Genomic DNA, 12,522 nt, shown 5'->3' with positions numbered 1-12,522 from the left:
TACTTTTGGAGCAGCCCTTGTTTTTTAGGAGGGAGTAGAGTTTGCAGAAGTCCTTTATATGGTTACATACTTTTTACAATACATTTTTTAAGAGTGCAGAAAGTTCAACTTGATACAAGGAACTTCTCATGCTATCTTGCCTATCCTGTCCTTTGCAAGTAAGCTTGATTATCCATGTGTTCTATCCCAGATATTTTGAGTAAAGCACTATTGTGATTTTGCTTGCATTGATTCTTGTTCTGTAAGCTGGCTAGCTCACATCCTTTCACTCTGTCCTTCTTACCTGCTCCCTTAGAAGCTCTCTGAAGCAGTACCTACCACAGCATAACAAAGACAGCCTGAAACTTACTGAAAAATGATGAAATACACAAAACTATAATCAGAAATTCATAGTTGTTAGAGTAAAATACATACATGCAAGCATGCTATACAATGTTACCTCAACCATGAAGGGTATGTCCTTAGTTTTTCTTCAGAGGGACAGACAGTAACTTTCTGCTATGGTTTTATAGGTTTTTAATGCTTATACAGGAAAGGTGATGATTGCTCTTCAAGGATGAGAAACCCTGAACTTCTGAGTACAAATTCTACCAATTTAAGACTAATTGAATTTCTAAAAAGAGTAGCTTAAAACCATGAGGAAACCTCATCAATTAGACTGTATGCTGCTGTATTAACAAATGTCCTGTCATAAAACCCTGAAAAAATATAGCCACTTGAAGTAATTGGGGAAGTCTAAGATTTTTTTTCTTCCAAAGGTAAACTTCACTGTGCTGCACAAGAGGTTTCCTGGTGTCAGCAAGATGATAATTTGATTCCGGTACTGGGGGATATTTCTTGTATATTGCATTGTCACTGTAGAATGTGGTTAATGCTCTGTCTTTTTAATGGCATATTCCTGCTCATGAAAAAGCTGATCTAGACAGACCTTGGGCAGACAAAAATGCTTCTTTGATTTCATGTGTTAGCTCAATTATGACTTTTAACAGTGTATTACAAAAAGTCTGTGTCAGATGAATAAAAAGCAAAATGTTTGTTTTAGCTTGTGCATGCAGTTAGCTTATGTTCAAAGGTAGTGAGTGACCTTTGTAAGGTCAATTCTTACATGGTTCTAGTTTTTAGCTTCTTCACCTGCGTGGACTGTTAGTCTTTAATGTAGCTGTTTTGTGCCCTTTATTGAACTTATACGGCAGTGATGCAACATGGCAAAATAACAGCTAGTAGAATATCCTGCTGTTTCAAATGAGGAGTGGAAAAAAAAAACAACACCATGTAAATGAGTTGGCAGGAGCTGTTTGCTTTTTTTAAGAATATTCACATTTTGAAAGAATGTGCTGATCATTAAAACTACTATTTTAAGAAGAATTTTACTACGGTGATGGTTAAAAGAATTTGATAGGAAACACCTTTTTTTCCTATTTCTTAATTGGGAGGACATCAAGTTTTTATCGATTCCTCTTCTAAAGAGCGATTAATCACAAGGTAACTAATATGAAACTTCCTTACGGTCCATACTTCATACTTTGTGCTCAGAGTATCCCAGGCACTATGCCAATGGGAATATATATGCATACATCTCAGCATGTGGAAGTGCCAAACTGCTTAATGTACTGTCATGGAAATTGCTGAAGCTCCACCTAGCACAGTATGTTGTCACCAGCGGTAGATGCTTGAGGAAGGAAACAAGAAGTAGGCACACAGTGATACTTATCAATAGGATGTTACTATTACAGAACGTTAGGGTTGGAAGGGACCTTAAAGCCTATCCAGTTTCAGCACTGGGCAGGGACACCACCCTCTAGATCAGGTTACCCAAAGGCCCCTGCAGCCTGAGCCTGAACACTTCCAGTGCAGGTGCATCCTCAGCTGCTCTGGGCAGCCTGTTCCAGTGCTTTGCCACTGTCAGTGTTTGTTGATTTGTGATTTAGCCAAAACTGATGACTTCATACTTAATACATGAGGTTTTTGGTCTGAATTTCTTCAGTATTTTTTGAACCCACATGAATTTTTAGAATACTTAATGCACAGTGAAACTTTAGAAGTGTTTCATAAAGTAAAACTATAAACTTTCATTTTGAAATTCCTACTTCCTAATTTTGTATTATAATTACAAGTCCTTGAATCTGAGCAACCATTATTGTTTTTATGTTCTTTATTCTGTTAGTGATCTTCTGCCATACTCTTTCCAGGATGAACAATCTTAGCCTGTTCAACAATTCTGTGCAGAAGTAGTTCATACCTCTGGTCAGATTTGTCTGTATCTTTTCCCAAGCTCTTTCAGTGTTTAAGACTGTGAAATGTACAGGCCATTGAGTGTATAGGCTAGCTATGGATTTACACAGTGCAATACGTTTCATTCTTTAGTAATTTCCAGTGTTCCACTTCCTTTCTGTTGATTAGATACCTTCTGTATCTTCATAGAACTGCTGCATTTCAAGGATTTTGTTCATTTGTAGACAAAATAGGGATTTGCAATTCCAATTCTAGTTGAATCAATGAACTAAAGACTAATTGTATGTATATATTTGCCTCCCTTGAACAAAGGAGAAGGTACATAGAAAAAAATTGTGGGAGCAGTATGGAATTCTCAGAGAACGTGCTTAATTACAGCTGCTTACTGGTTTAGAGAGAACGTGGAGAATGAACCACAAGGAGTAAAAACTTCAGAGATTCCAAGATAGATATAATCTGAGTGAAGGATCATCAGCGTTTCAGACTAACAGAAATACTGGGAACGCACTGCAGGGAGATGACACTTTTTCTGTACCACCCATAGAAAAAAACTAGGTTGGAGAGATTTACAGGAACTTTGGGTGAACATTTTATTCTTGTTTTCAGTCTGTGGGTAATCAATAGGTAGCATTTTGCCTTCGTGAATCTGTCTAGCTTTCAACGTTGCAGTTTCATGAAGGGAAATTTGTACAGCTACAGAAGACACTTGTGCATCCATCACTGGCATAACTGGAAGCAGTGGAGTTTAAGCCTCCGAAAGGTTGATGCTGAAAGCAGTAGGATGAGATTCGCTGAAATGCACAACTAATTCTACAATGGAAGCAGAACTGTTACTTGAAGAGTTTGTCCTTGCATAAAGATTTCATTTAAGTTATGATGTGAAATTATGAAATGCAGACTTATAGCATAGCTTTATTTCCTGTTGTTGCTTTCTAAGAAGCTACTCAGTGAATTTTAGATGGAAAAATAATACTATCACTTGCTGCTTTGAAATGCTATATGGTTATATTCACTGACCAGAAGTGCTCCCATTTCTGTTTCACAAATAATACTGTTGTCTGTTATTTGCTTGCTTCCTTGGGGCTTCTTTTCAAATACTGATCCAAATGCTGATTTGTATGAGAATAGCCTGAAACAATAATATTGCATGCTGAGAGTCCTCTGAACTGAAAGCAAAATCTTAGTTCCTTTCAGTGCTAATCTGATTAATTGTGAGTCATCTCAATCTCAATGACTAATGGTTAAATAAAATTGAGTAATTCTGGCATTTTTCAGAGGATGCTGTTGAAATTTTTCCTTTTTTCAGCAGAAATTTGTGCTCACTTTCATGCAGCACTCGCTTCTAGCATCCTGTTATAAAACCACAAAGACTGGAGGCAATGAGGCTCTAAGTTCTTATTGTTGTGCTACATTTGGAAGAAATGTTAATTCTGAAGCTTAGGAAAGTATTCAAGTACCTCCACCACTACTTGAAACTCAGAGGAGACCTTGGCTGTCCCAGACCTCTCCAAGATCATGGTCTTTAACTGTAAGGATTTGTTTGATCTCTGTGAGAACATGACACAACGACTTTTATTTGAGGAGTTCAAACACAGCCCTAAGCATTGATATTTGAAAGTCAAAAAAGCATCTCAAGCCCACAGTGGAAACTGGCATGGTCATGTGTGCACAAATATTTGTATAGTGTCCCTTGTGGGGCAGAAAAGACTGGTAGACTTAAGTGCATATAGGAAAGGGACCAGTGCAAGGAGTGTTTTGTGTGCCTGTTAGCATGGGCATACTGGTATGCTCTAAAAGCAGCTGTAATGTGGAGCTCCCACCGTGTTCCCAGGCACTTCACTGACTTGTTGCTATGCAATCTGAAGCAGAAGACCAGATCTGATGCTGCAGGGGTTAAAATAGCAAGGTTTACCCAGCTGTATCTAAGAGTGAGTGGGGGAGGTGCTTTTAGCAATGAAGAGTAAATGGGCTTGATTTGAGTCAATTGCAAATGCTTCCTCATCAATGGATTTGTCTTGGTGCCAGCTAATGGGAAGCAGTACCTTTAGTATAAAGTGATGGGATGCAATGCATCATGCAGTTTTCCTTACAGGCATGGTAATACAGTTTCCTTCTGTGGATAAATCCCCCAGTATCTTGAGAGAGCTTGGAGTAGCTGTTAGTTCCTGATGATCCTCTTCTGGGTAGGATTTCCAGGCTAGTGGCTCTCTTCAACCTCTCTTGTGCTCCCAAGAGAAGTCATTTGCCACACCCCTCACTCAGCCCATGATTAAGTCATTTTTTATTCTCTGTTGGTACAGAGTAAAGTTTGTCATTTTTATATGGAGTCTGCTCATTAGTAGGGGTAGCGGGGGGGAGAGGGGGGTTAGGGGGGAGTGGTTAGAAAAAAGGAAGGAAAGGAAACAGGCCCAAAACTGATAGTATTCCACTAACTACAAAACTTGTTTCAACTTGTTTTCACTTTGCATATGAAAAAGTGAAGCATGTTTGATCTCATACATGCTCTTGTATCTCTTGTGCTAACATTCTCTGAGACTGTAAGTTTCTTTAACTGGTAATTTAATAATCTTTAAGATGCTGGGGGATGCCTTTGTCAGAGGAGTTCCTGGAGATACAGCCTCAATCTGATGAAACTGAGAATTGTTAAGTTAACAAAGGACTAGGAACGATATTGTTCTTTGGGTAGTAGTAGAAATCTGGTTTTACAAGAAACTATTTTTAAGGAACCTTATGACAAAATACGTTTGTCCATTCATGGTCCTGTGTTCTATTTTAAGCAGATAAAAGACTGAACTTAGGAATACTGTGATTTATGTGTGTCTCACTGGGAATTAGTCTTAGATTTCATGCTTGCTGCCCTTGACCTGAAACCCCAAATGTATACTCACTATTTGAACTAATTTCCCCAGATCAGTTTCATTTTTGCACTCTTGCTGAGTGTATGTTATGGCTTTTAGTCACATGCAAAAGCCCTACATTTAACAGAGCTTACTGTGATCAATGTGTTGTGAATTACCCTAGATCATCTGGTATGGAGAAACAAGGGTGTCTCTCTCAATGAAGTAACAAACAGAATGCAGATGAAGTGTAAGGTAATACTTTTCCTAAAGTGTAGTGAACTTCTGTGTTCATTTCAAGCTGTTCTCAATACATTGTAAAGTGCTTTCCAAAATTTCATGGGTATTACAATTCTATTTTCATTGAACCTTATGTAAGTATAGATGTCTGAAACTTCTTTCTTTGTAGAAACTAAAGACGTGAAGCTGACTTAGCACACAAATATCATGAATCACTTCTGCTACAAATTTCCTGTGTGATTATAAGCAAGTCACTTGACATGAGTGGGCTTAGTGCTGTAGGATCTCAGCTAACTATTCACTGTCTTTTACATTTGTTACTATAGGTTTTCTTTGAATTCCCTTACCTATTAAACCTGGACAATTTTTTTTAAATTATATAATAAAACTAATTTTAAAAAAATTCAAACTTTTGATCAGAAATTTTTCATCTGTTGAATGAGGATAGCTATGTGTATGTGTTTGTAATATATTGTTGTTATGAGTATGTAAGTGTTACATATATCGTGTTATCATATATAAAGTGTTACATGCATATTTATATTCACACAAGGCCGATTGTTAAGCTAGCAGCTTTAAGAATGTGTTGTCTCCAAATTATTAATAGATACTATAAAAATCTGTATATTAATAACACTGAAGTCACTATGGACATGTTTATGTCTTGTGCACATTTATTCATTTGTTAAAAGGAAGACATTGAAAAAATGGAAGTGACTGCAAGTGCCCACCTCTCTGGGCAGCCCCTTCTAGCACCTCACCACTCTCTTGTAAAAGAATTATTTCCTAACATCCAACCTGAATCTACCATGGCACAACTTGAGGCCATTCCCTCTAGTCCTATCACTAGTTACATGGGAGAGGAGGCTGACCCCCACCTCATCACAGTCTCCCTTCACGTAGTTGTAGAGAGTGATGAGCACTCCCCTGAGCCTCCTCTTCTCCAGGCTGAACTATCCCAGCTCCCTCAGCTGCTCCTCATCAGGCTTGTGCTCCAAGCCTTGAATCTGGTCTAAGTCATCTGGCTCTTGCTAGCAACACTATTTCTGATAAGCCAGGATGCTACTGGTCTTCTTGGCCACCTGGGCACACCACTGGCTCACGTTCAGCTGAGCATCAACCAACACCCCTAACTCTGTTTCCTCTACACAGTCTTCCACCCACTCTGCCCTAAGCCTGTAGCATTGCCTGGGGTTGTTGTGGCCGAAGTGCAGCACCTGGCACTTTGACTTGTTGAATGTTCTCCCATTGGCCTCAGCCCAGAGATCCAGCCTGTCCAGATCTCTCTGTAGGGCCTTGCTACCCCCAGGCAGATCAACCACTTCCCACCAACTTGGTGTAATCATCACTCTTACTGACGGCACACTCAATGCCCTCATCCAGGTCATCAGTAAAGATATTTCACAAGACAGGCCCCAGTACTGATCCCAGGGAAACACCACTTGTGACCGGCCGCCAGCTGGATTTAGCTCCTGTCAGCACCACTCTCTGGGGCTGGCCCTCCAGCCAGTTCTTTATCCAGCAAAGAGCTTAGCTGTCAAAGCCTTGGGCTACCAGCTTCTCCAGGGGAATACTGGGGGAGACAGTGTTGAAGGCTTTGCTAAAGTCTAGGTAGACTATGTCACCAGCCTTCTCCTCATTCACTAGGCTGGCCACTCAATCATAGATGGAGATCAAGTTGATCAAGCAGGACCTGCCTTTCATGAACCGATGCTGGCTGGGCCTGATTTCCCCCCTGGTTGTCCTGTACATGCTGTGTGATCTCCCTCAAGATGATCTGCTCCATAACCTTTCCTGGCTGACGGGCCTGTAGTTCCTCAAATCCTCTTTATGATCCTTCTTGTAGATGAGAGTCGTGTTGGCAGGCATGGCTAGAAAATAGCCAAAGAAGATAAATGATGTTAGCTCTCTACCTGGGAACCCTATTCTGATGTATTTTAATGTATTCATTTTTAAAGTCTTTTTTTCTAAGGTTTTTATTTTGCCTTGAAGACAGTCATGAGATAAATCTTGTTCTGAGTGGCAGCCTCTCTGTTTTTCCTGGGAGTGGTTATGATGGCTAAATGTTAGTTATGTATTTGTAGATACTGCGCTGAACTAATGGTGGTTGGGAGAGCGAGGGAGGGAAATATCTGTCTAGGCATCTTAGTGATCTTTCTTGCCTAAAATCCTTCAAAAATTGTTACTTCCCCTTTGAGGAAGAATAGGCAGAATAAAGATGTACTTGGTATGTTTGAAATCCAGTATAATAAAGTTCTAAAATTTGTCTGTTTGTATATCACTGTCACCATTTAAGCTTCTCATTAATGCGTATGTCTCTAAGATTATAAACAACATGATACTTTGTTGCCGATTCTGCTCTCTGACACTAACTACTAAGGAGAAATCGTGTGGTGGACTTCCCTTCTCTGTATTCACATCACATCTCTCTTGTTGCTTGTCACAACAGGAGCTTTACATGATTGGGACTTTTGTACAAGGAAAACTCCTAATCCAGTCTATCCACTTCTATTTTGAAATTGTGCAGCCAAAACAAGTAGCTGGGTAGTGGGCAGTGTGAATAGGATTCCAGTGCAATGCAAGTATTCTGACTGCAAGATGAGAATACTTAACTTTCCAGCTCTTATGAGTACGCTTGCATGGGTTTTGGCTAACAGGTGATACAATATTGAAATGACTTATTAAATAGAGTAGTGTTTACTTCGGAAATATTTTTGACACAGCATAAAAAGTAACATTTTGTTCACGTCTTACACGTGTATAGGCTTTAGCCCCAAATAAATAAAAGCATTAGGCAGGGGTCCCTCATGGGTCTGTACTGGGAGTGGTATTGAATATTTTTGTCTGTGACATGGGCAGTGGGATTAAGTGTGCCCTCAGTGAGTTTGCAGATAACACAAAGCCATGTGCTGCAATAGACACACTGAAATGAAGAGTTGCCACCCAGAGGGACCTTGAGAAGTGGGCCCATGCAAGCCTTATGCAGTTCAGCAAGGCCTGTGCCTGTATCAGAACAATCCCAAGCACAAATACTGACTGGGTGGAGAATGGATTGAGAACAGCCCTGAGAAGAAGGACTTTAGGTGTTGGGTGATGAAAGGCAACATGAGCTGGCAACGTGTGTTTACAGCTTGGAAGGCTGACTGTGTCCTGGGAACCATCAAAAAAAGAGGTGGCTACCAGGGCAAGGGAGCTGATTGTCTCCCTCTACTCCACATTCTTGTGTGACCCCACCTGCAGAGCTGTGTTCAGTTCTAGGACCCCAAGCATAAGAATTCTTGAGAACAGAAGGCTTTAGAGAGATGTTATAGTGGCCGTTCAGTACCAAGAGAGCTGACAAGAAAGCTGGAGAGGGCTGTTTTACCACGGAGTGTAGTGTTAGAACAAGGGGTAGTGTTTTTAAATGAAAGAGAGTAGATTTAAATTAGATCCCTGGAAGTGTTTAGGTCCAAGTTAGATGGGGCTTTGAGCGACATATTCTTGTAAGGAATGTCCCTGTTCATTGTAAGGGGCTTGGAACTAGATGGTCTTTAGGGTCCCTTCCAACCTAAGCAGTTCTGAGATTCTATAATATAGATAATAGTGTTTTTGTGTACAAAGAAGACATACTTCTTGGAGTTCTTTTTCATCTGCATGTGGAACAGAGCTACATTTCTTCTATAACTCTGGTTCCATTTTCTTTCAAGGCCAAGTTTAGAAGATTTGTAGCTCATGGTATAATTTGCATATCAGTATGCATCAGTGCAATCTGAGCAAATAATTAGTAGAAGCTTCTTAGCTTGTCTTCTTTGAAATGAAAGTTACATTGAAGTTGACATTTTATGATGTGTCAAATGATAATTTGGATAATAAGACGATGCATTATTAGTTTTCTTAAGCAATTTTTCACATTTGTCACACAGTTCTAGATGACATTTTTCACATGCCTTCCAAAAAGTAATGCTCTGATCCAATTTTTGGAGCTACAGAATGATTTGCATAAGAAGAGTAAGGTTGAACTTGCTGCAGGGCAGGGGAAGGGACTAGATGTCACAAGCTCCTTTCTCACTCACTTTTATGCTTTCTTTTCCTTTGAATTTTTATATATTCTGCTTGCACTTCTCTATGCTGTATTTCATTTTATTAAAGGCCAGGTTGGATGGGGCTTTGAGCAACGTACTCTAGTGGAAGGTGTCCTCGCCTATGGCAGGAGGGTGGGAGCTCAATGGTCTTTAAGATCTCTTTCAGCCCAAGCCATTCTGTGAAATTTTAGCTATTTTAAAGGTTAGTAGAGAAATATGCAGTCACGTACTCTCATTCAGAACTGTAGTTTATTTTGAGAACTGTGTTTGCATCAAAGCCAAAGTACAGAGGCTGGCAGCTTTTGTTTGGTCCTTGATTTGCTATGATTTCATAGTTGATGCTCAGAGTGCCACCTACCTCCTCAAGTCACATGTACAAAATGGAAGTGAATTAAAAGCGGTGTTAAGCTTCCTAGATGTTTTTTTAAATCTTTTGATTGCTTTAAATGAACTGTTCTGTAACTGAATCTCTGAGCATTGTTACTGTTGAGAAGGTCCTTGGTACCAAGATTATTACAGCTCAGAAAATCATAATGCAAATGATATGATTTCAGGAATATATTATTGCCAATTAAAATTCCATTTCAGTAAGCTATTAAATAAAGTAACAAAAATAATACAATTTTTAGTTGAAATTAATTTTGGATTGTGAATTATGCATTTGTCTGATTCTTAGAATGAAGAATAGGAATGATATTTCTCTCATAAGCAGTGATAATCTGTGCATTTGTTTTCAGTACACATTTTGGAACTTTATACCGAAGAACTTGTTTGAGCAGTTCAGAAGAATAGCTAACTTCTATTTTCTCATCATTTTTCTTGTTCAGGTAAGCTACCTCCATTTTGTAATAAATTTCTGAATTGTTCCTAAAAAAAAACCCGAGGAGTTTAGAGAGGTTAAATAAACCACTGGTTTTGATGAATGGAGAAGTAAATAGTTGAGCTGGGTTAGGCTTTTACACTGATGATGTGCCAAAAGGGGTTTTGTTTCATTCCCAGGTTGTAAACGTGAATCTAACCTGAAGACAAATCGACACTATCGCTGGTTTGATGGCATCTGCTGATTAAATTGAACAGAACGAGAGTTATTTTTTAATCTTTATTTTGTAGTAAATAAGCATCCAGATGAGTAAAACCATTCTTGTAATTATGTTGATGATTAAATTATGTTAGTGATGCTAAAAGTTATATTTTTAATAAGAGAATGATCCCGTTACAGAAATTCTCAAAGTGCCTGTCATCAAGGCCTATAGAGAAATCGAAGTATGGATGCTTCTTCAATGCTTGCTTGGCATGATACATAAATACTTGTTTTTGTAATTTTTACCTCCAGTAATTAGTTTGCTGCTTTCTAGATGTCTTCATTCTGAAACTCTCACTTAAATGCATTAAAAAATAACAGTATATTAAATGAAAGGCTCTATCATTTGGCATGCCGGACAGCACAGAAAGAAAAGCTATTCGGATTCTCAGAATAATTTAATTTTCTTGCAGACTGAACTCTCCCTTGGATTCTACCTCTTTCTCATATAGTTGCAGAAGTCACAGCTCAGTATTTCAGAATTTACTCCTTGTGTGCATAAGAACATCTGCACTGTATAACATGAAAACAGCACTAGGCTGATTTCAAATTCTGTTCAGCTTTGTCTCCAAAGCTGCATCTTTCCAATTTCTCTCATACTTAAGCTCTTGCAAGTAAATAAAATTTATTTCTAGGCATTCATATCTGAATGTGATCTAAATATATGTAGCTTGCTCTGAAAGTGCCTCCTATTTATTTCAGTGGAAACAACAACAGATACAAAGAGTGCAACAACACTGTTTGATAGAGCAAATTCTCAACTATAAAATGTTAGTTTTCAGCATAGTCACCACCATTAGCTCTGCATTTTTGCCAGTGATGAGCACAAGCCTGCATGTTGCACTTATAAAAAATCTCTGGTGGTGCACCAGCATGGAGAAATTCAGTTCCACATCTTTGCTTCAGATGCTTTTCCATGTCAGACGCCATTGTGTCAGAGTGCTGCTCTGCTGCCATCTGTTGCGTGGCAAGAGCATGTAACAGAATATTGATTGGAAGGTTCAACTGCTACTGCCATACCACCAACACCCGCCTCTGACATCGTGGGCCAACACAATACAGCAGAATGCATTATTTTCAGGGCAGCCATCATAGTATTTTTTTTTTTTTTTAGCCTGTAATTATTTTTTTTCTTGGTATTGCATATGTTCTTAAAGTCTTATTCAAGTACTGTTCTTTTTAGTTTAAGTTCCTTGGTACTTTGTAACACATCAGTGAAGAGAGTACTTGAAACATCTTAATTGCATAATTCACTGCTTACATCAGTATAACCAGAAATATTTGTTCCTTTTGTTGCAGTTGATCATTGATACACCTACTAGTCCAGTTACAAGTGGACTTCCACTTTTATTTGTCATTACTGTAACAGCTATCAAACAGGTGAGAAGTTTTCTGAGAAAAAGTATGGCATTTCATTTTTCCCTGTCTTTTTGTGTTAGGCTGTCTTAGGGCAATGCCGATTGTGATGAACTTGGAAAGAGTAATGTTTTTGTTTGTTTGTTTGTTTTTTGTGGCTATTGTAGAAGTTGGTTGCTGTATGTCTCATGAATTGAACACAAGCTTATAAATTATTTAAAAACTTTAATGTTCTTGTATCCAAAGGAATCATCTACATTCTTGTGTTTACTCAGCACAGTTTGACTTTTGTCTGTTACCACATCCTATTACATTTTTCCATAAAGACTGAAAATGAGCTTAGTAGGAATGAGAAAAACTTGTAAGATGAAACTGCTGATACTTTTGAGATTTCTGTAGCCTCTGCAGAATGAAGAGATAACAAAAAATATTTTGGCTGAAGTCTTCAGTATATGTTGATGATAATGCACTGTTCATAATGATAGCTGCAGTGCTATCAGTAGATGTTACAGTAGTCTCTCATTTTTAGTATGAAAATGAATCCGTAAAATGGAAGTAATTTTTAGAAATCAGTTCTTGCTCCATCATTGAGTATAAAAGACAGTAATGAAAGTTGCTTTGACGAAACCAAATTGCATAACACAGGTTTATATTATTGTACAGGTTTGTAATTTCATTTTCAAGCTAGTACTACCAAAAGGAAAATGTTTTGGTA

General features: G+C 38.5%; 1 protein-coding gene across 3 annotated transcripts in view; it reads left to right on the top strand.

The window, feature by feature from the left end:
- ATP11A (ATPase phospholipid transporting 11A) overlaps positions 1-12,522 on the top strand; it is a 120,744-nt gene that overhangs the window by 61,086 nt on the left and 47,136 nt on the right. For all 3 annotated transcript variants that reach the window (XM_021415066.1, XM_021415072.1, XM_021415082.1), the window contains exons 3-4: positions 10,108-10,197; positions 11,751-11,831. In XM_021415066.1, coding sequence (XP_021270741.1) covers positions 10,108-10,197; positions 11,751-11,831 — 171 coding nt within the window. The remainder of the gene's footprint in view (positions 1-10,107; positions 10,198-11,750; positions 11,832-12,522) is intronic.

Source organism: Numida meleagris, chromosome 1, assembly GCF_002078875.1.
Source record: "Numida meleagris isolate 19003 breed g44 Domestic line chromosome 1, NumMel1.0, whole genome shotgun sequence".
Classification (NCBI taxonomy): Eukaryota; Metazoa; Chordata; class Aves; order Galliformes; family Numididae; genus Numida; species Numida meleagris.
Note: the sequence above shows the minus strand (reverse complement) of the source record. Positions and strands in the feature narration are given on the sequence as shown.